The following is a 24,294-nucleotide window of genomic DNA, read 5'->3' as shown; positions in this document are numbered from 1 at the left end:
GAAACACTACTTATTTCAACACAGTTAGTGTTGTTTGAAGTTCATTTTATTGTTGTGTTTTGTAGGTGTGATTTGTTTACAGTTTCAGGGGTAATGCCACTGAACTCCATCTTGACAGAGCAACAAAATAACTCCAAAACAGGCTAGAGCAATAAATATCAAACCATTCAATCTAAAATGTGTAAATATAAAAGTAATTTCTGAAAATGTAGGAAAAAGAGGAATCCATTTTTCTGTTTTTGGCCATTTGTAGAGTAACATCTCTATTGTCCATCCATATCACCTCAGATCCAGCACAATTATCTTTGTGTCTTTCCCGACCACGTGGGTACATGGCTGCAGAAGAAGTCAACCCATTACGCACAGAAATCAGTTTCAGTAAAACAGCATATGAGGGCTATTGATTCCTTTTAATTTTCTGAGCCTGCTTAATACTGTGTCTATCTATTTATCTATCTGTCTAACACTGATTGTACCTGTTGACAGGCAAACCTGACACAGGTATGGACTACTGAATAAAGCAAGAACTACAACATCCAATCAGAAATAAATTTGTGAAGATGATATTATTTAGTGCTTAGCCTATGAAATAGGTTACAGTTCTGTGCTATCCTTTATGTATCACAGCATGGGACACCTGAAATGGAGAAGGAAGGTGTGTGCTGCATTAGAACAGGTTGCATGGGGGACAGCAGCAAGGAAAGCATGAACTCTGTTCTCTTCCTGCAGTGGCTTCAGATGTGCCTGCACACACAATAGTGGGTTTTTTTAAGCATTTAGTCATGACTCTGTCTAAAGACACAGTCTAGTCCTAAGTAAGAGCTTGTATTGGATCTGTGGAGGAGTTTTTACCAGAAACCAGATGCAGATTAGGATCATTTTAGTCAAGTTTTGTGAAGCTTTCATATTCTCACCCCTGATATTTTTCCTTCAGGAAATGAGGCTGTGATCTTACTGTTTTTGTTGGAAGAGCAATATGTTTTGGGGATTGTGCTTGAAAGGATATTTGGTTTTGATATGCAGTATCAGCAGTGTGTCTAATGATTACAAATAATTAGTAATTATTTAGCTTTATTGGTGAACTAAGTCTGTAAAGGACCATTGAAAAGAGACTATCTGGAGCAAGTTTTAAAATTTTTCAGAGTTGGACTACATTCTCATTACACCTACAATCAATGATAACAGAACAAAACAAAGAACTCCAACCTTTTCTTCTTTTGAGAAGTAATACTGACATTCCAAGCATCCTACAAAGTCATTTTCAATGTCTTTCAGCATTACTTTTCTGCATCTGATAATTTTATTTTGAGCTATATGAGTTGATCTGTATTTGAAGTGAGCCTATTTTAAAAAATAATCTTTATTATATAAAGGTAAAGGGTGTTTGCCTTTCAGTGACATTTCTGATAATTCCAACTATACTGTTCAGCCATACAAATAGTGTGTACTATGCTATTAAAACATCAAAAAAATTATAGTTACTCAGAAAGGCTTATGACAAGCCTGTGGAAAACACTGGGCAATGAAGGAAGTGGAGCTTAATCTACTCATAGCAGCACTTTTTAGAAGCTGGGATGTTCTGTTGGGACACTACATTTGGGGAAATTGAATTCTTTGCTTAAAGATTGAAGAGTTTAGGAATAACTCTCATTTGAAACTGCAGCTTTTGCTTGTTCTGAAAGCAGGTAAAAGTGGTGACTAATGATAAACGCCTCTGGTTAGCCACCATTTGAATTGCAGTGTGTAACACTCATCTCATGGCTGCTATTGACTGCTTAAGACTCCTGATGTTTATTCTTGGTCAGTGAAGTAAGGGTAATGAATTATTAAAGTGGGAGAAAAATTAGAAAGAAATCTAATCTGAAGCACATATAATTTCTGCTTGCAGCGGAACCATGGGCAAGAATTTGAATAGCCAAAACCATGTTGGGATTATATACTTACATTAAATAACCTAGGGTCCTTTGTATGTGGATGGAATCCCTTCTTTTTACATGCAGAAACTTCTAGCATGCCAGCATTAGTAAGTCTGAAGATGCCAGTGCTGGAAAGCAAAAGATGAAACTCCTGTTATATACTGCTCCCATACTCCACGTCCAAGGTTTCACACACAAATTGCTTAGCTTAACAGAAGGACAACAGAATGGTACTCAGTAACCTTTCATACACAGGACCCAAGGCTGAGTTGGGTTCTTAAAAGCATTTGAAATCAAGGGGATTTGTATTCCTGTAAAGGAAGAGATCATGAGGAGAAGGGGAGAAAAAACCCACAGTACTGGTGCTATTCCCATTAAGCAGGTTAGCCTAATAAGGACCAAGGCTAGTTTCATACACAGGAACAGATACAAGATGTTCTGGATTGCATTTCACTCACTGAACTCTAGAGGGTCAACATAAAAGAGAACAGCCTTTAAACTAGCTGTGTAAATGACTAGTGCAAGTACACATCTTTCGTACTCTTTTAGGTAATCAAATAATAGAAAGCACTAGAAAATGCACTGCTGATCTAACACTTTGAATATTGAATAAAATGTTAGAAAACCCAGCCTTCTGTAAAGAGTATTTGATAACTGCAGGATAGCACCTGGTTACTAAATGTTACAGATAGGAGTAACAGGTTAGAGTTGGTTATAGGGTATCATCATAAACTATGGAAGACCAGAAATCTGAAGAGGTATGCAGACATGCTCTGGGTTACAAAGCCTAGTGCTTGTGTACTTGCTGCTCATTCTGTATTTACAGCTCAGCCACCCAAATGGCCCATAGAGGAAGTTAGGCAACCAGAATGGGATTCATAGAAGTCATCTAAAGTGGCAGAAGGCCAGAAAGAAAAGTTGAAGAAATGCACAGTCTAAAGAATGGAGTTAGTTAGCCCTGGGGCCTTGAAATACCAGGCACACCAAAGCAGAATCACAAACTTGTTGAGGTTGGATGGAACCTCTGACGATTGCCTAGTCCAACCCCACTGCTCCAGCAGAATCACCCTGAGCAGGTTGCCCATGACCATGTCCATTCAGGTTTTGAATAACTCCAAGGATGTAGACTTCACACCCTCTCTGGACAACCTGTTCCATTTTAAACCTTCACATTAATATTTACACAGTTCCAGGTTTTTCCAGATTCTTACTGTTTATATTTTATGAAATACAAAAATAGGATCTTATTATCAAAAAAGTGATCTTTTATCTCTCTATTCCCCAAACTGCAATTTTCATATCATCCTATGTCTAACTCCTCTACCTTCTTCATCAGACAGAACTAAGAAGTCTGTGGTAGGGCACTGGCAGTGTGGTCTCCAGAAGAGCAATTCCTGTCATTACTACTTGGTTGAGCAGAGTATAAAAATAAATACAATTTAAAACCTGAGGCTGGGAAAGGAGGAAAGAAAAGCCAGAAACAACACTGTGTGTAGAGACTGACTGGAATGCAAGTCTAAACAACTTAAAGAAAACAAACTCACAATAAAATATTCCTGTCCTTCATCCCAGTTGACATGTGATGTTTGCATTTGATCAAATTTTATGATAAAGAGAGGGGAAAATATCTAAATATTACTTAAAAAATCAGAACTCACTCATTATGCTTTGGTGAACAAACAATTGCAATGGCCTCTGGCAACATTAGCTGATAAGAACAATGAGTATGAAGATCAACACTGGATAAGAATGCAGTTTGTGTTGGATGTGTCTACAAAAAGAAAGGGAAAACTCAACATCATGAAATATTTCTTGCAAATCAAGGTCGACATACGTTCAAGAAGGAACAATAATTTGTAACAAGTGAAAGCATCAGTACTTTGCCAGGTTGGTTTATTAAGTTTCTGTTAATCCAGACTCTACACTGTTAGGTTGGCACAGGGTTTATGGAGGCACATTCACAACCAGATGTACAAGCAATTTTCTGATCATGGGGGAGAAAGAGGTGGAATGAAGAAGCACAAGACAAAGGAAAATGACTTGTTGTCCAAAATCCCTAAGAATTAAATTAATATACAGTTTAAACAATACCATACCCTCCCTCCCAAATTTTGAATACAGTAGAAAAATAAATGGCATTAGAAAGTAAGAAAATACCCCTAAATCGACGTAAACAAATTTGCACTGACAAAAGCAGGCCCACTGTTTCAACAGGATGACTCAACTGCCTTAAGAAAAACTCATCTGTGGAGAACATTAGTGCTCATTTACATCACTAAAATTAGAGCAAATTAATTTGGATTATTCCAATTACTTCATTTGTTATTTCTGAGTTTTTTCACACAGCATGCAGATGTAGACATAGATAAACCAGAATCTATGAGTCACACGTACATGGATCCAACCCAAAGTGAGGAGATCATACTGATCCTGAATACCAAATAATTCTTCCACGTTCTCCATGTCGCAGTAGTCTGGTCCTGCAGATTGCTTTGGCACTATTACATGGGTAATGGTAAATTCATTATGTGTCTGTAAAGCAAACATTGACTTAGAGTGGACAAATGAACTAATGAATAAATGCTGAATCAGCATCTGAAAGATGTCAGGCTATCTGCTAAAACAAAGCAGTACAGCTTCACTGATTCCAGTGCAGCCATACTGACTTACTGCACCTGGAAATATGCCTTAGCATTTTAACATGAAAACGTACAGGGCGGCGTTAGTAAGAACATGAGATTATTGCATTGAAATGTTCTCAGAGACCAGTGTGAAAAGGTTGTTATTTAAAACACAAAAAAAATTTAAAAAAATAAAGAGGTTTGAGAATACTACAATTATTTTCTGTGAAACTTGGAACATCACTACTCTTGCTATTCTTTCTCTCTATACAATTCAAATACACTTGGACATCATCTTTAAAATTCTTTGTATGCCGTCATCAGCCATGACATTTTTTCCCTGCTGTAAAAGGACATTAAGTGTCTTCTAGGTCAAAGGAAAAAAAACAGCCTGAAAATCAGATGTTCTATGGCTTGATGGGGGGATTTTCTTATTCTTTTTTGTTATGCCATTATGAATTTGATGACTCCAGTAGATTCTAACAGTCTTTATATTTCATTATCCTGTAACTAAACCTCACTTACCTTAGATGAATGCCAGAGAAAGTACTTGAAAAAGCCTGTATTGTATAGCATGCTGCAAAACTTCCTACATTTTATAACCGCAGCAGTGTACTTTGATCAAATATTTCAGTATGCAAGCCCACTCAGGTTATAATATGAATTACATTAAAGACTAATCATATCAGCTTTTGCTCTGAAATCAATATATTACAGGAAAATACAGCACCATCAAATACATCTTCCCCATACAAATGTGAGGGTTAAACTGTACCAGTTTTCCACAGAGAATTCCACATGTCTCTATTCCTCTTACTGTATTTGCCTCTGCTAGCAGCAGAAATTTGTGACACAGATCCCTGGGCAAAATGACGCCTCTGAGTGCTTCAGCCAATTGAGCTAACAAAAAAAAAAAAAAAAGAGAGATAAAAAGGCATTTGCAGCTCACACAGTGAAGTTCCCTAAAATAAGGGAATACAGTTACAGGAAATTCTTACAAGTGAAAGAATTATACTTACCACATCACAGATTTCTAATGAGAATAAATCTACAGCACAAGCAGTTCACCCTAAATTGAGGTCATCAGCCCATAAGATACGCTTACTAGCTTGCCCCTGAGGTGACAGTGAACTGACACCATTTTCCAGACCAGGGCTTTCTAGGGTGAACGACTGCAGGTTCTGTTTGCTTGAAATCCACAGCAAGATTCAGATTTCATTCCACAGCCACACTAAGGCTCAACCTCTAGATTAATCTATTGATACTCAGTTGGAAACATGCAGCTGATCTCCTCTCTTAAAATGAAGAAATTATACGTAACTGTTGTGTGTACATCAACCTGTTCATGCTTACTTCACTATGGACATCCTCATGGTGAGTAAATACATACACATATGCAATACATGGACTGCTATAAGCAAAGAGACAGATAAAAAATGAAAAAAAAAAAAAAAAAATCTCTGCTCTTACTTTGAACAGCACCTAAAGTAGCTGCTGGCTTTAAGACCCGATTTACTGGAGGCGAATGTCCAGCGCAGCCAGATGTACTGCTCCTCTCTTTTTTCTCAAGCAGTGCATTAGATAAGGAAGTGTTCTCTGGTACAGAAATACAAGATAGCATACTTCCATCTATCTGTTCAGACATAACAACATTCTCTTTGATTTTCTGATCTCGAGCTAGTTCTTGCTTCTTAAGTTGATCCTCAAAGAACTGAAACTGTTCCGATTCAAGCTGCTGTTGCCGCATGTGTGCGATTCGTTTCTTCTCTGCCTCTATCAGCTTTTGATGCTCTAGTTTCTTCAGCAATTCAGTTTTATATTTGTTCTGAAACACATGCAAAATAGTGACATTCTCAGAACACTAAAAAGAAGCTACAAAAAATGAAGGGAAAAAAGCAATCTGATTGTTTAATAAAGCCACCAAATCCTGTCATTAAAAATTAAGTCTTTTGGAACCTGTTTGCTGAACTGGCAAATACAACTACATCTCAAAAATAGTATGATATGGAAGGAAATACAGTAAGTAAGGAATTCCTAACACAAAGCTTCCAATCTGCTTATCTGTGATGCTTTGTATTTTTACTTCAGCAGTGATAGCACTGGCCTCATTTGCCAATTATAATAAAGTCATTAGAAAATGACTTTTCAGAACAGTGATGGTAAAGACACTAGACAAAAGTGTAAGCCCTTACAATTTTTAGTGCAACAAGAGATCCATGAGCACATGGGTTTTCTGGGTAGATTTCATAATGCATTTTGTTATTTGATTTTGTTGCTTGTTGCTGCTGTTTGGATAGATTTGTTGACTCTCTCCTGCTACTTTCTTTCCTCAACTTTCCCTGCATTGCTTTACCTGGCTTTGGAGCATAGCCTCCCCAGACTCAGACACATTAGGTGCCTTCTGTACCCCAGTCTATGTATGCCCCCTGGCCCCAAAGTCACCTGCTGAACCATGAACTGCAAGGGAAGCTGCAGGTTTCAACAGCCCTTTCCTCTCCTGGTAAAGAACAGCAAGCATCAAGCATCTCCAGAAGCAAATGAAAAAAAACAGAGCAAAGTAATTTCTTAAACATCATGAACAAAATAGAGCAGGAAAGAAAGCCTCAAACCAATCAGTGACAGGTGTGGGTTGACTGGGATTGGGGCTTTTTTTGTCTTCATTCTCTAGGTCCTTTTCAAGGGAAAGAAAGAAAAGGTGTTTTTTCTCAGATGCTCCTTCCAAGACAAGTTTTTAAAACTAGAGGTCCTGTTTTCAGTGACTTCAATACACAAGATGCAAGTATTTACTTAAGTATTTACTCAAAGTATTTACTGTAAGTATTTACTTAAAGACTCAAGGAGGATCAATTTAAACGAGCACATTCAGAGCCAAGAGACTTTTTCCACATACTTATATGTCTGAACAATATCCTCTTTATAAAACAAAATTCAGATTTTCATAAGACTATTCAGATATTCATAGACTGTTATTATGTAATCATCACAGCATGTTTATTTCCAAGCACACAATTGCATTACTTGTTTTCAAATGACCAACTGATTAGATTCTGAAAAATGAAAAGTCATTCTAAGCAGCCCATGAAATGATTACATTGTCGTAGAACTGGCATTTTACTGCTTAATTTTTAAGAAGATTTATATGACAGAAACAATATTCATACCAAAGATTTAATAACCATATAAAACTTACTTTGTTTTGCATATATTCTTGATATTCTAAAGTATATTTTTTTAAAAGATCTCTCTTCAATTCATCTGTCCGTGGAAATGCAACCTCCTTCAATTTCTTTGGAGTAGGGGAGAAAGACAGATAATTTTATTTTTCATTTTTTAAATTAACCACTTGGAAAATACACTCAGCTGTAATAGAGATTACAAAAAAATACAAAATAAAAAAAGATTGCTTTTCTACCAGGAAAGAAAGGAAGAAATACGCACTAAATCTCAGCTTATGAAAGTTCTATAGTACACTGATTTCAATAAAGCTATATTAATTTATGTCAATGAAAGGTGTGACATGAGTACTTCTTATCTCAAGGAAAGATTACTCCTTTTTCTAGCAATTCATTATCTCTGTTTTGTTTAATAAGTGTGTGATGACTAACATTTTTGTTGTAGGTGTAATTTATAGGATAAAGTCAAGTCCCACTTTCAATGTTTCAAGTAGGATCATCACATTTTTCTCTGGGACTCCCTGGACAGAAATATGACTGAATATATGTCCATTTCCCAGGGGTGGGGGGTGAGGGGGGAAGTTTATTGGCAGAGATAGCTACACATATAGCTTCCTGTGACAACCAATTTTGTTTTGTAAAACAAAAACAACGCCCAATGTTTTCTACTGATGCAGAGGCTGCTAAAAAATAACTTAGAAGCTGTAGGCAAGGGAGGGAAAGAGACCACATGCTTAATCCTACTGAGTGCCAGAGGAGGGGGCATATGCTAGATGCTCTTTCTAAAGAGGGATGTTTTCCCAGATTGTGAGCCACAGTCAAAATTTGGCATGAAGCATTTTGGCTTTGAATATAACATTATTCAGCTTTAACAGTAGAGAAAGCATGCAAATATGGCAGCATGAAGCAAGAGACACTTATGCTTATTATAATAACTCTTATTTGGCAATTCTAGCCTGTTTTAAGCTCAGGATAAGGCTGTATTTGAAACTTCTCTTTCAGGGAAAAAAAAAAAGTAAAACTTTTGTATACAAGTTAGGAAAAAAAATCTGGTAAAAAATAAGTAAATACATATTTGGTAATAAAGAAAGAAAAAAAATATACTTTTATTATTTAGCAGGTTAAGCAAATAATGCATAGACACCAGTAATGCCACATAAGCCTCTTTCCCTCTGTTTGCAACAGTCAGTTTGGACCATCAGCCACTCACATAATTGGGACCAGAATCAAACTGTAAGTATTGTTAAATCAGTGTATTTTTAATATGTAAACTTTCAGGAGTAATGTACCTAGGTTTCCAGCAGTCTACCAACTTATTCAGAGACTGTTCTTGTTCACCTTTTAGAACAATTTCCAGTAATGATCAAGTGATTAAACCAAAATAAAACATGAACGACTAGTGCAGAAAGGTATCAGAAATTCAAGCTGATGTGGCTGTTGTGGGTTATGTGTCTACTGGAGGAAGAGAACTGCTAGGAAAGAACAGACAGATTCTGGAGGAAACATTTCTTAAAGACCAGGAAATCATAACCCTACCTTAATAATATCTTGTTTTTCTGGTACTGCACATTGGTGATAGTCTCGGTGACTGGGCAGCTTTTCTACAAACAATCTAGAAAATTAAACATGCATGCATTTGCTTCAGTAGCCAGAGGAATATCTACAATAGCTTTTATGTTGGCAGAAAAAACAGTTTCACATAACTGTTAAACACTGAATTCCAGATGACTTGAAGCAGGTTTCTACACATTTTTTTAAACTAACACTTTAATTCTTGTATATACTTGTATGGGACACATAGGGTAATGACAAGAGATTATTTTCTACATTTGAATATCTTTTGGTTTTCATTAGTAGTGTGTTGGGTTAAAAAAAGGGCTAACTAGCAGACAGTACCTAAAAACAGCACTCAAAAACACCCTCCACCCTAGTCAGTGTTAATAAATCCTGTTTCTGCTGCCTTTATGTGTCCTTAGCTGAAATGCTGCATCTTAAATGGAAGTCCAGAATGCAGCACTGGCTACGATTAGAGCAGCTATTTTTACCAGACCAAAGGTGCACAGCTAACTGCAGTATTACTAACCTATCCAGACATCTAAATTATGGCAAACACTCAGCTGCAAAGAGTCTGGAATTCACAGCTGCTCTCATTTTTTTCAGCAATTGGTGCAATGTTCACCTCCAGACCCCCTTTTTATGGAGATACACACATTTAAAATTAAGTGGAGTAAGAAAGATTTGGTCATTTTCAGAGTATGATGAAATTAAGGGAAAGAGGAAAGAGGTCTGCCATTATAAAAATTTTAAAATACGCAAATAAAAAACCCCTTTCAGAAGTAAGAAAATAAACCAATCAATCCTACAGCAAAACTAGCTAGTTAAAAAGTTTACATCTGCCACTGCTATATTTTTCAACTGGCTATTTTTATAGTTGTAATGAAAGCTGTCCAGATTTGGGTTTTTGGGGTGGGGAAAATAATCTTACAATGAACAAAAATGTGGAGTTTGCATTTACTCCTGTAAGAAACAATGAATTATACTCAATCCTTTCGGAAAAGTAAAAAAAGGCAAAAAGCCATTTTTTCCATGTTTTTTAAGTGCTGTGCAATACTACCATCTTTAAGATTGGCAGAAGCTCACAGGGCATAATTATTAAAGGCTCAGAAATCTTAGCTAAATGTTGCTTTTTAAACCATGCATTGTATTTAACCAACATGCTGATAGATACAGAATAGTCTGTGGGAAACAGTGCTCACAGTATGGCCTGGTACAGCAAACTTAAACCTCTGTACATTAAATTTAATATTAAATAAGTAATATTAAGTTAGTTCATGCCTGGCAGTTAATAGATGGATAGGACTACCATACTAACAGTTGAGACAAAATTATAACAAAGCCTGTGGGTAGGCTAAAAATCTCCAGAGAACAAAGCTACTCTGCAAGAGCACACTAAAAATTTTGCTCCGAATCTAAAAATGCCCTGTTTTCACTGCAACTCTTCATTTCAGTTTACTCAGAATTATAAACTGTAATGACTACAAGTGGTTTCTTACGTTATGAACTTATTATAAAAAACAAAAGCATTCTCCAGGTTTCCTTCCTCCATATATACTGATGCCATTCTCTCCATCTCTACTCCAGATCTAAAGTAACGACGTGGAGTGATATCTTCATTGATCGTGATATTGCTGCCAAGTTTGCTTAAGGCACGTACTCTCTCTTCTGGGGTCACAGAGATGTCTGTATGGTCAGGAATAGCTACTAGCTTTTTCTGTAAAAGAACAGATATTAGCAAAGAGAACCAGATATTATGTTTCACTTTCAGTAAGTGATCTCATTCAAGAAACTCAAGGGAAATCTTTTTTCTCAAAATAGGCCCTGGTTTCCCCGCTGCTAGCCACAGTTGAAACATTCCAACACGTTTCTCAATTTGAAATAAATTGTGATTGCAAATACAAATGAAAAGTGATCTTATCCCCCTCCCCAAATCTTCAAACTACAAAAAAGTCCCAGAAAAAAAAGAGATAAAATTAAATAAACCCTCATAGAAATTATCAAAGGCAACACAAAGTGTTTTCTCTTTAGAATCCCCCACATGAAATTCTACAAGGTTCTGCCTTAAGTTACTGAAATAATATGATGGAGGGCCTGAACACTCAGTCTCTTATTACATGATGTAGAGGGAATGACTGCTGGGTATAGTTCAGCTAACAAAGAGCAATAAGTTCCCCTGGTCAGTCAACGGTACACTTCAATTGTTTATTTACAGTTTAAACGAGGCAGTTAGAGCCTAAGAAGTTAGAACTAACTCTACTGAAGAAGCAGCATAGCTGCTTATTAGAATCACTACCTTCCTGTTAAGTGGCTAAATAATTGGCTACTGCAAGTTTTTTCCTCTTACTTTGATGAAAATTTTTACCCTTTCTATTCAAAATGTTCACTTCAACTTCTTAAAAAAGTTACTGAAACAATAATTCCAACAAAACCATCAGGCAGAACATGGGAAGAACTGGCAGCATACAGGAAGAGCCACTTGTAGCTGGCAGCCAATAGTGCTAAACAGCTCTCTTGAGTCGTTTCCTATTTGAAAGAGAGGGTGCTCAGCCATTAAAGCATTTCCTTGTAACACATACCAACGAGCTGACAGTGAATGGTTGTTCCATGTTGTTGTCTGTCTGCAAACCGAGGAGGTCACTCTTTTCCTCTAAAGTCTCCATCTGACTGCAAAGGGCAGTATCAGTCCAGTGCTCAATATTTGCAGCCAGCTGTCTCAGGGTTTATTAGCCCAAAGGAAAGTTGAACACAGACGTTGATTGTGGTTGTGTGCTGGAAAAAAATAAGACGAGCCATTCAGATTAGAAATATATTCAAACGTCATGTAAATTTGCATGTCTGCACCCACTCATTCCTTCAGTATCACAGTACTTACTTATTTAGTAATAATCTAAAGTTTTACTAGGCATCTAGAATTTATAATGGGGATGCATGGGGGCTTACAGGTCAGTTATGGACTGGATGGCCCATTTAATGATATTACAGTGGATTTGAACACAATATAAGAAATTATTTTTACAGCGACTTAAAACCCCCCAAACTTTCAAACATTAAGTGAAAACCTCAAAAGTCCAAAGACTAATCACAGGATCTGTGCTTCCTTGAGCATATATTTTGACAAACATATTTATAAACAGTGTGAATCTGGAATCTTTCTTCCTGCTAAGCACATAATTAAAAATAAAACTTAGCACACATCTCATACCAGTAATATAAAACAAATACTTCAAGCACCATGTGTTCCACCTGCACAGCTTGCTGACTTCAACAACACTGAAAATACAGTGAACTCTGATGAGTTAACTGATAGTAATGCTCCTTGTACAGTTCTGAACAAGTAAAGACAAATATTTAGGTATGTTGTGGTCATCAGAAAAACCCAAACACCCACCCCACCTCACACCCCCCAGGCCAAAAAACAACCCTGTAAGGGAAAAATGAAAGTTAAGCTCCTAATGTCATTTTTCACTTCTGTGCACTCAATCTAAACAGATTTGATTCTGAATGTTGAAGGCACTTTATATATTGCAATAAATATACTTTATGTTTTTGTATAAAGAGTGGGTTCAGCAAAGATATTTTCTTAGCACACCTCTCTCTAGAGACCAGAAGTCTAATGTGGTTTTAGATGGTTGCATTTCTCAAATATTGATTTCTGTATTTGGGTCTTCCTAATTTTTTTCAAAAAATAACAGTATCTATTAGATCAGACTTTAATTGTAACCATTAGTGCAAGTATTACAGGAGACAATAAACTCATTTAAGTAATACACTTTCTTTAAAATAATCAGAATCATCCTGTTTTACTTGTAAAAGCCCTTAGTGCTATATCCATTCCACCTTATTAAACCAATCTTACTCCACTTTTATGGATGACCTTCCAATCTCAATTAATATATTCTTGCTTGACTGTATAGCGAAGTTTTCCATTTTCAAGATTTTTATTCTCATCATCAGGTACCTCATGAGTGTCTGAATTCAATTTCAAGACCTGTTTTGAAATTAAGGTATTCAAAGTGCTTGCATAATTTGTGACAAAAAAATGGAGAATGGCTTATACACTCAAGACATCAGCATATGTTGTGGTTGCAGTACTAATTGTTCTCTAAACAATTTAATTTTATATACTTGGAGTTCTCATGTAAATGATCAGCTTGGCAGGAGAGCCTATTCATTGACTGGTCACAAACTGTAGAAAGGCCCCATGGCACCACAGTAATGAAATATTTTTGCTTTAGATTACACCAAGAAACATAATGCCTTATGGCAAGTTCCACCTGAAGCCCTTCAGCTGGATCACTGTAGATGTGGTAGACTGTGAAAGAAGAGGCCTAAAACTTGGCCAGTCCAGGGCTCGTGTTAGTCTTCTGCCCATGCAGCTCACATCCTAAGCAGAAATAAAGTCATAGAATGGTTTGGATTGGAAAGGACCTTAAAGACCATCTAGTTCCAACCCCCCTGCCCTGGGCAGGGACACCTTCCACTAGACCAGGTTGCTCCAAGCCCCGTCCAACCTGGCCTTGAACACTGCCAGGGAGGGGGCAGCCACAACCTCTCTGGGCAACCTGTGCCAGTGTCTCACCACCTTCACAGTGAAGAATTTCTTCCTTACATCTAACCTAAATCTACCCTCTTTTAATTTAAAACCATTACCCCTCATCCTATCCCTACACTCCCTGATAAAGAGTCCCTCCCCATCTCTCCTGTAGCCCCCTTTAAGTACTGGGAGGTTGCAATAAGGTCTCCCCAGAGCCTTCTCTTCTCCAGGCTGAACAACCCCAACTCTCTCAGCCTGTTCTCACAAGGGAGGTGCTCCAGCCCCCTGATCATCTTCATGGCTTCCTCTGGACTCGCTTCAACAGGTCCATGTCCTTCTTATGTTGGGGGCCCTAGAGCTGGACACAGCACTGCAGGTGGGGGGGTCTCAAGACATTGGAGTAGAGGGGGACAATCACCTCCCTTAACCTGCTGGCCACACTTCTCTTGATGCAGCCCAGGACATGGTTGGCTTTCTGGGCTGTGAGTGCACATTGCTGGCTCATAGTCAGTTTTTCATCCACCAAAACCCCCATGTCCTTCTCCCCAGGGCTGCTGCCAATCCACTCATCACCCAGTATTTGTGCTCAGTATTGCCTCAACCCACATACAGGACCTTGCACTTGACCTTGTTGAACTTCATGAGGTTTGTATGGGCCCACTTCTCAAGCCTGTCAAGGTTTCTCTGGATGGTATCTCTTTACTCCAGCAAAGTCCCAAAGAGAATGAGAGACTCCGCATTCATATGCTCTGTGTGGCTTAGGAATAACAATTAAAAACAAAAAAACCCCAAACCTAAAAAGCATATATTTTAAACCATTTATTCACTCCCTTATCCATCACTTGTGGATTTATTTTATTTTTAATTTCCCCTAAAAGCAACTGGGAGATCTATGACAGCTAAATGGAATGCTGGTTTTGGTCTAAAGTATGCATGCAAGTATGACAAACTGTAACATATTCTAGTCATTCAATTTATCAAAAAAATATTGTTCAAAAGTCCAGGCTGCAGAAAAGTATTTCTAGTCAATTCCCTATTTCAGTTAGCAGCTTTTGAGCAGGCTAACTGACTTTCAAGACTTTATCCCTTGGACATCCCACAAAACCTAGTGAGGAAATGGATGTTTAAGAGAGTGTTCTTGAGATGCTTCCCTATGGAGAACATTGGACATGGCTCATATGCTTCTTTCAACTGTTACCACACCTTGAAGACCTTTGAACCCAGCTGGCAGGCAAATGGAAAAATGTTAGTGCAGCAAGTGGGAAAAACAAAAGCCACTAACTGGTGTTTTGCTTTCATTTAGTTTTTTGAAGCCAGTATTCCCAAAGAAGTCTTTGTTAAAGAAGGCTATGGTATCCTCCAGAAAAAATGTCTTTGGAATTGCCACAGTGAGACATCGTGGAACCCTTTACTTGCAGACATTTCTCATCTTGGTTGCCTCTAAGAATATTAAAGTTATAAACATAAGTTATTTCAGTGATTATTTTTTTTAAATGTAAAGTAGCATTAATAATAATAAATTTTAAAAAGTGTGATACCAGGTATTTTAAAGAGGAGACATCTGGTAACAGCAGAAACTCACACTTCCTCAAAATTGCATCAGAGTTTGAAAAGATGAAGAAGCTCTTCAGAAAGCACAAGTCAAGCCACAGTAGGAGAGCTTAGCAGAATAATTGCTGCAAATAAAAGAGGAAATGGACTTCTTAAATTTGGCTTCAGGAACATATTAAAAAACAGACACTGTGAACAGAGAAGCAATACTAGGATGAATTTGTATCACTTTTACAAAAAAATCTCAAATAAGTCTCAAATCTATTAGCTATTATAAGTGGCAGCATAATTTAAAAAAGAAGTGGTCCTAAAAAAAATATGGGCTGTCTTAGGACTGCACTCCAATGTATTATCCTTTAGACATGGACACAGTGGCCAGAATTAGAAATGATTAAGACGCAGAAAGTTAAGCTTTACTAAAAAACCACAGGCATGCCTGGCAGTTCCCTGAAATGTCTCTGTGCATAATGTTCCTCATGGTGCAGCTTCACAACCACCTTCAGCTGGTTAAAGGCCATGAAACTGCCAAGGGGCTCCCCTCACCCCCATCATACTTTGTACTTCCATTTTGTTGACACCAGTGACTTCAAGGCAAGTTGTAGCTGATCCAAATTAAAATCAAATGGGCCTTTAAAATTCCTTCTCAAACTCAGAATGCAAGGGAGAAGGCAGAAACATGAAGCCAGCAAAACAGAGACTTGCCCCTTTCGGAGGCGGTGCTGTCCTAGATTGATATGAGCTGGCTTTGAAAATGCACCTTAAGAGCTTGTACAGGGCCTACAAGAATTGCCTAGATGTATGACCCTGTCTTCTGGAAATACACTCAAATTTCAGTCTACAAGAGCAAAGAGAGATTCAAATATAAAACCTCTCTGTAACTGAAACTAATTATATTCAAATATACAAAATAGTTATGCTAATACAGTGAATTACACTTCAACCCCAACCACAGGGGATAAGTAGCAATGCTAGCTTGGATCTGTCTTAGTCTAACAGAATGTAAAGTGCTCTAAATTTTAAGAGAAAAGATACATTTTTCTGCTTTATAATTTCAGGCACTCTTAATTAACTTAGATGGACTTAGGTAATGTTTGATTGAGAAGAAATGTACGTACATGCAAATCAAGCCTTTTCTAACGATGAATTTTTTTGAGAGTCATTATCAGAATATAAAAAATTAACGACTCAACAGTTAAGAAACTTTTTATTGATTTAATTGGTAATGGCACTGCCCACCAAATCCCATTTCCTCCTCAGAAAACACTTGTTTTCCTATGTGATTATGCTTGATTTTCTATGTGCTTATTATACTCTGCATTAACCCTCTGTAAAATCCAGCTTTACTAAATCAAAGGCATTCAGCCACAGAAAATAGAACAAAGTGAGAAAACCAGCATTTTAAATGCCAGTGATAGTCATTCTTTCTGTTCAGGCTAACAAGCATGGTACCAAGTACCAGAGAACTGAAAATCAGACAGAGCAATTTTAACTTAAAAGTATATGCAAATAGTAACACATGAAGATAGAATAAGTATATCAAGATATATCAAGTACTTCAAGACTAGGCTAATAAGACGAAGGTGGTATGAGAAGATTTACAGAATGCACACACAAACTCTCGTGGCTTTCTGAGAGGAATAATATCATCATTCATCACAAATTCTCCAATGCCCTCAGTTCCCTGCATGCTGGCATGCTTCAAAAAGCTGCCGGGAGGGATGGATGTAGACAAACAAGAGCCCCTCTGCCTGCACTCAGAGACAGAAGCATGACCCAGCTAAGTTTGCAAGCTACATAGCTGTGCTCTGAAAGCGAAAGGTGGTACACATGGCTGCACAGCAAGGCTTATTAGCCCAGATGAAGTATGAACAAGTTACACAGTTTGTATTTGCAATGCCTTGTGTGGAGCCAGCTCATAGTCTGGGCAGAAAGAGCTTATCTCAGTCTTCATGCATTCCTATAATGGATTCAGAACTGTCTGTTTAGTGTATGTCCTTCACTGATACAACCTGACTACGTAAGATGACTGTACCAGCAAAGACAATGAAGCAAAACAGGACCATGTTCTGCCAAAGGATGCACACGGTGAGTGGCAGTACTCCAGCCAGAGCTGCGCTGCTCAAACTTTCTAGGGAAGGCACGGTCACAAAGAAGAGCCCAGAGTAACAATACCTCCCAGAAACTAGCTGACTGCAGAGCATGAGGACTGAATTTCAACTCCTTATCATCATCTTGAGGCTGCTTTTCTTTCTTCAGTTCTTCAGAAGAGTTTTTTAAATGTTGCATGAGTTTTTCAGATTTACAAACAAGTAACTGCCTAAATTCTCAGTATTAATTTTACCATTAGTTTCCACTTTGTAACATTAGTTACTTTGAAACATTGTTATTAGTTACTTATCAACATTAGTTTCCCCTATGTAACATTTTTAAATTCCAAGGGAATTAGTCATAACACAATGACTTCACCTGTGTTCAGCAACACTTGTCAATATTTTGACTATCGGTCTTCACTAAAAAGCTGCATTAAAGAGATGCCTGGTAAATTTTTCCAAAGCACTTTTTTCATTCAAAGCTTAGGTTCTGTTAAGAATAACAGGGACTTGGGGCATCAGCAATGATTTATTCTTTGCATATTTTTTAATAGTGGATTATTTCAAAAATACTCATTCTCTTGTTTCGATATTTTGGTGGAATGTAAAGCCCAGATGTGGTTCACATCAAAATTATTCAGTTCAGTTCACTGGGATCAGGTTCTTTACAGTATATCTAAAAATATTTGGTAATATAGGAGCTAAAATGTGGAATAGTTCTGCTTTTTACAAGCTACTAGAGAGAACTGTTCTGCATTCATCTCATGGTAAGCTTAATTTAATATTGCCATGAGAAGTTAAAACAGTAATACTCCGTTTTATTACATGAGGAAGTGCAATTATAGAATCCAAGAATAAAAATGTGTCTCAAACAATAAAGGGGTCAGTTCTCATTAAAATAGCCAAATTAGCAAGTGCAAAACCCAGCTTTTAATTACCCATAATGGAACTAAATTGTCTCAGCAAACTTGAAATAGGGCACATCCAGTGATTGCTAGATGAAGATAAAGGACTGTTTCATGCCAATAAGTCACCCATGAGGCAGATACTTGTACTTCTGTACTTTGAAGTGGATGTTGAAGTGAATTTTGTGAAAAACAGGTTAGAAATACAGGCACCTAACTCATTCAGCTCTTCTGAGATGCCAGGCCATGTATTGGCACAGCACATAATCATTTATACGCACACTTGGGTTTGATATAAAATATGCTAAAAACCAGTCTAAACAGCAAACTGCCTTCTGTTGGTTCTCTCCAAAAAGAAACAGCACGTTCATCTGTCAACACGTTTTTTGAAACAACAGTTCACTGTAACAGCGAGTGATTCAGCTAGTATAGTTAGCAGTCTCTTCTGGAAAAAATCAACAAAGCACTGAATGTCATGGCATGATCATTCTCTTGTGCAGACAAAAAACCTGAATCAACCAAAACCAACAGAATGGCCTTTCAATGAAAAGAAGCACCTCAAAGAGCTGCTTGCCAAGAACGCTGCATCTTTCAATGCAGAAGCTGCTCTTCATAGTAGGAGCTACTAAGCTTGGCTCTAGAAAAGCCTGTCTCAGTAATGGTTCATAATTTAACACTGCCCCTTAGTTCCATGGCTCCATTTAAACAGCATTGCCAACATCTCCTCTCAGGCTCCACTAGCTCCCAGAGGCAGATGCTGAGCTGTACCAATCATCTCTCCTAGAAGTGGGTCAAGGTCATATCCTGGTTTTCACCTACTGTGAAGGACCAGTCCCACCCACCTCCCAGCACGCTACCTAGAGGTCTCTCTGCAGACTGTGTCAGTGCCGTACAGATAGCAGCATCCTCACCTGCTAGGGTTCAGAAAGGGAGAAATCACATGCAGAGATCCTCCATGCCCAGATCTGCCAAACACAAGTCTTGCTTATATGGTTACGCTATTCAGCGCTGTATCTTACATCCAAAACTGAGCTTCACTTTCATCTAAAGAAAACGTGGGTGGCACAATGGCCTGTTTTCCCACAGGTAACACAGAACAATTATCTGAGGACTCTAAAAGTTGTTCTGCAAATATTTGGATGATTGCATTTAGTTAACGTAGCTATTTCAGTATCAACCGGCTGTTTTCTAGGGACAGTTTGCCTTTTAGAACAAACATGACTTCATTAAGCAGCTATATCAATAAAATTAGATTGCTACCGGGTCTGCTAAGACTCTGATAAACCACTACACTACAATATGCAGACAACATCCAACATGACACATGCAAGAACCTGACCTTTAGTCCCTACAGATAATATGAATGTTGAACCTACAGGTTTTTCCCATTGCTTCAGAGCACAGGAGACCTCTGACCTTTACCTATGTTCTCATTCATTTTTACACAGACTGTTCTGAAGTAAAAATCTAGTATGTTTGTGCAACTATAACATAACACTATGCTTTTGAGCTGTACATATAGGTGGTGGCTCGCTAACAGATTCATTAATATGCTCTGTCAAGAAAGATATTAATCACTTTTAAGAGAATGTGCTGAAAAACAGACTGGGAATATTGAACATTGAAACAGGCACCTGTGAACTGACAGTTCTTTCTCTTGTGGTTTCTTGTGTCAAAACAAAACACGATCCCTCCCTCTGTTTTTTGGTAACACCACTCTGTTTCAGCAGAAAAGCATTTTTAACATCATGGATAAAGTATCATCAGTGTTGGAACATCTTGGATTACAAGCAATAGCCTTCTTAAGCAATCACTTATGCAACACAGAACAGCATCTTTCGAGTCACCCACTAAAAGGATGTTTTAGACATGATGTAGAAAAGCAGTGCCATTTCCTTCCTTTAGGAAATCTACAGCAATCCCACATCAAAATTAGCGTACCAGGGCACATTAAGCCAGAAGAAGGCAGAAATAAGAGAAATAGCTGCTGTTATATAATTTGTTCTTCAATGATTCAGCTGAAATACTGAAAAAGAGATACCTACAATACATAACATCACTGGTAAAACTAACTTCCACCATGAAGACAAGAAGGTGTGTTGCTATGGGAAACAAATGAGAGGCTAAAATCAGCACAGAGGTCTACCACACTTCATAGACTTCCAAGAAACAAAGAAAGCATGATTCCTAGCAAATAAAATCCTCAGGTTTCATAGATTTTTCTGCCTGTAGCCCTATTTCTGTCAAAGTCCCACTAGGATAGAAAGGTTAAGAACCTTTCTGTTATTCCTGTAAAACGTAACAATTTTCTGGCAATATTTGCTACTTAATTTTATAACACTTTCAGACTCCATAGCCTCTAATAAGGAGGTTAATTACTTGTTAATTGGGCAAGTAACTGGTTGCAACAATCAACTTGTGTTTCTATCTGATGACAAATTCCTATTCTGTCTTGCTTCTTATGGTTCATAATGTAGGTGACAGAAAAAGGAGAATTAAATTTCATTGACATTTCTGACATACAAATTCACAGTTCATCCGAAGTCTATTAAGCTGTCTATAAAGAATGAAGCTTGTCTTGTTGCCTCAAATCTAGGAAAAAGTAATTTGGGGCATTAATTCAATAGATTCTGACTATTTTGTACACTAATGGTTAAGTAAGCAAAGCGCTGGTAAAAAACTGATAGTGATATTACCTACAGGATGGAGTGTGGTCAACCAATACAAATAACTACCAGTTAATCTGTCATGTTTCTACAGTACAGTGCTTATAGTAAAATAATCCAGTTAGTTGATTTCATAATGAAGTCTTTGACCTCCTGCCCTATCCTAGATGTTTCAGGATGTCTCATGTTATGAGCAGATGGGAAAAAAAAAACCAGTAATGTCTGGTTCTACGAGAATAATTTGGTGTGCTTTAGACCATTTTTTCTACTTGGATAGTTACAATATTTATTTCTCTTCTGTAAGTTTGCTATGATTGACAATGGTAAGCACATGTTTTATAGCAGCACTGACTGTAACACAGTCAGCTCACAGGGCTTCTTAAAAGTAAGCTGAATTATCCAGAAGATCAAAGCTGAGCATGATGATTTATGGCTAATATTTATACACTCACAGGCCAAGAAGCTATTCATCCCACTGAAGCTATGCACAGAGTACCTTTGAGCCTATTTCCAAATTATTGCTTTTCCCGTCAGGATGAGTCCAATGATCTTTGCAGCCTAGCCAAGCTCCTTTCCATATCAATGGAGAGAGCTAGATATCTCTGAAGACCTTTTGACAGTGGTTCAGAGATGCTAGAAGAGGAAGATACTTTCTTGTTGATTACGTATCAAGCCCACAGCTTGCCTAATATGTTGTGCTGAACTGTGAGTCATCTAGAGCTGCCAGTAGGAAGTGGTAGGCAACGGGTTGTGTCTGAGCAGGTGTCTGACTCACAGCATTATCATGAGGTATCATCATCCATGTAAGACTGAAAACGCTGAATTTTTATAAAAGGGATGCCTATGTAACAATAGCACTAAGCCACTACACACAGATCATTCAGGAACTGTACAAGCATGGTAATTTGCTTTCATGGACCAATGCTCTATTTATAATGGAAACTATGACCAGAAAATATGTTTTCTGGCATGACAATCTAAATGTTAAGTATTTATTAAAATGATATAGACAGAGACTTTCATTACATGGCACCAAACTAAGTTTCAGAACACAAACTGGAAATGTAACCTTCGATACAGAAGTAAAATCTCAGAAGTCAGATAAGAACAGAAAAAACCTCACTATGCACAGGAGTCCAGCAAACAGAGACCAAATATTTATTTTTATACAAGATTTGCTCAGCGTCTTCATGCATAAGTCACCTTGCCACTCCCTCAGCAGTTGAAGATTTCATGATAGCCCTCACTTTAATTATACACTTCCTCAGCTTGGTGATTAACTTCCAGGAAACACCTTAAGGCCTGACCTTGAGAATGCTTCACGCACAAAAAGAAAACCACATGAGAAGTGCCTTCATAGTATCCCCATAGCAATATTTGTAATACACGATTGTAGGATTGATCAAGACACTGAACCCTATTTTTAAACATAATCCCAGAAAATAACCCCTCTGCACTTACAGACATTTAAAATACAATTAAAAAAACAGAACTATGAAATTTGCACCCACAGCATTATACAGGATTTGGGAGGAATGCTTCCTACACTGTCCTGTGATCTATGAAACTCTGGACTTGTCAACACTGGCCTTTGGGTTAGCTATTCATACCTTTAGCACCTAGACATGCAATATACCAGGGAAAAATGCATTTAGCACCTCAGAAATTCTAGCTGTTAGAGTAACACAATATATTGCCTCAGCAACACCTGCAAAAACAAGCCTGGACTCCATTCTCCCAGGACTATGTCATGAAGTTCTGAGTCTGTATCCTATTTTCTAGGACCTGATGGTCCAAGGCAATTTATCATATACATGCTAACTACAGCTTTGATTGGTCAACGACTTTAGCCTGCAGTGAGGAGAAAACCCCTGTCTGTGAAGACAGAACTGTCTCAAAATCAGTCTTTACTTGAGGAGTGAACTCCCTGGGAACTACAGTCCATCCAGGAATCTCACTCGTAATCTCATGACTTTCCATTCTCAGTAAAGGTGGGGGTTTTCCTGCCCATAACTTCTCAGATGAGCATTCCAAATCATGTGCATATTAAATAAATAAAAAATTCGAAACCAAGAGGAATTGCTCCCGAAGAGACTTTCTGCCAACCTTCTGAAACAGGACAGTGCATCCATGTGTGGGAGAAGTGAATTATCCTCGGTGCCCTTTGGAGCTACACCTTAGATGCTACAGAGGCCGGAATGAGGTAGGTACAAAATGAGGTACATTATAAGCAGAAGTGGTTTATGAAAGAGCTACCGATTCCTAGCAAACACATTTTTTTTTTTAAATATTCTTTTACTTTCTGTTCCCATTATAATCTTTCGCATGTATATGGAGATAATTTTTAAATGGAGTACCGTTATAAGTTTGGTCTCTCTCTGAAACACAGCGACGTTCTGAACTCTGCTCCCCACCACCCTATAATTACCCATGTTTGTAGATGCGGTGAAATCCGCAGCTTCACCCAGCCCCGGCCGGCTGCTCCCGCGCCTCCCCGCACGCCCCGAAGCTGCCGCGACACGGCAGTGCCCACGCTGCAGCCACGCACCCGGCGCCGCTCCCTCGCTCCTCCGCGCCCCACGGCGCGCCCGCCCGAGGCTGTTCATAGCCAGGTCCGCCCCGCCTGGAGGGCGGCGGTCTCCGACGGGCCTCCCCGGACCCCCGCACCTGATACCCGGGGCGGGGACGGGCCGGACCGACCGCGCACCAGGGACATTCACCAGGGCAGCGGAGCCGACGGAACTCCGGCCCCGGCTCCCACCGCTCGGCAGCCCCGGAAAGGCAGCGCACGGCGCGGCGCCGCCCCCTCCTCCCTCTGCCCGCAGGGACCGTTGGCGCAAAGCGGCGGGATGGAGGCGGGGAGGCGGCGCCCCGCCACCTCCCTGCCCGCGGCTCCCCACACCGGGGAAGGCGGCGGCTGCCGCTGCTTACCGGACCTCGCATCCGTGCGAGCGGCCCTGGCGGCCGGTGCCGGAGACAAAGCGAGGGGCGCCCGCCCCGCCGCCGGGGTGGGAGAGAGGGAGGGGGGGCAGGAGCGGCGGGGCGGCCTGGGCCTCCGCCGCCCGGCCTCTCCCGGCCCCGCCCCGCCGGGACTCGGTGCCCTGGGCGCCCTGCGCAGGAGGCTGGCGGGCGGGGCGGCAGGTGCCGGCGGCGAGCAGCGGAGCGCCTGGCGCCGCCGCAGCCGGCCCAGGTTACGGTGCGGGGCGAAGGGCGGAGCCTGCGCGGCGCCGGGGCGAGCGGCGCGCCCGCTCTGCGCCGCGGGGGCCGCCGCTGCAGTCTAA

At 39.2% G+C, this 24,294-nt stretch overlaps 1 protein-coding gene across 8 annotated transcripts; it reads right to left on the bottom strand.

The window, feature by feature from the left end:
* Positions 1–38: 38 nt before the first annotated feature.
* Positions 39–24,234, bottom strand: STAMBPL1 (STAM binding protein like 1). 8 transcript variants are annotated; one of them, XM_074907393.1, is made up of 12 exons: positions 23,945–24,234; positions 15,340–15,477; positions 11,844–12,036; positions 10,764–10,981; positions 9,247–9,322; positions 7,728–7,823; positions 6,008–6,362; positions 5,313–5,437; positions 4,311–4,448; positions 3,575–3,687; positions 1,945–2,044; positions 39–336 (listed from the first exon to the last, which is right to left on the bottom strand). In XM_074907393.1, the coding sequence occupies exons 3-12, from the start codon at positions 11,925–11,927 to the stop codon at positions 280–282; spliced, it is 1,362 nt and encodes a 453-aa protein (XP_074763494.1). In that variant the 5' UTR covers positions 11,928–12,036; positions 15,340–15,477; positions 23,945–24,234; the 3' UTR covers positions 39–279. The 8 variants fall into 8 exon arrangements, with proteins under 8 accessions (XP_074763494.1, XP_074763498.1, XP_074763495.1 ...); XM_074907397.1 differs by having other exon boundaries at positions 15,384–15,477; XM_074907394.1 differs by having other exon boundaries at positions 23,950–24,234.
* Positions 24,235–24,294: the final 60 nt, after the last annotated feature.

This window comes from Athene noctua, chromosome 5, assembly GCF_965140245.1.
Source record: "Athene noctua chromosome 5, bAthNoc1.hap1.1, whole genome shotgun sequence".
NCBI lineage: Eukaryota > Metazoa > Chordata > Aves > Strigiformes > Strigidae > Athene > Athene noctua.
The sequence above is the reverse complement of the archived record's forward strand: the minus strand, read 5'-3'. Positions and strand labels throughout refer to the sequence as shown.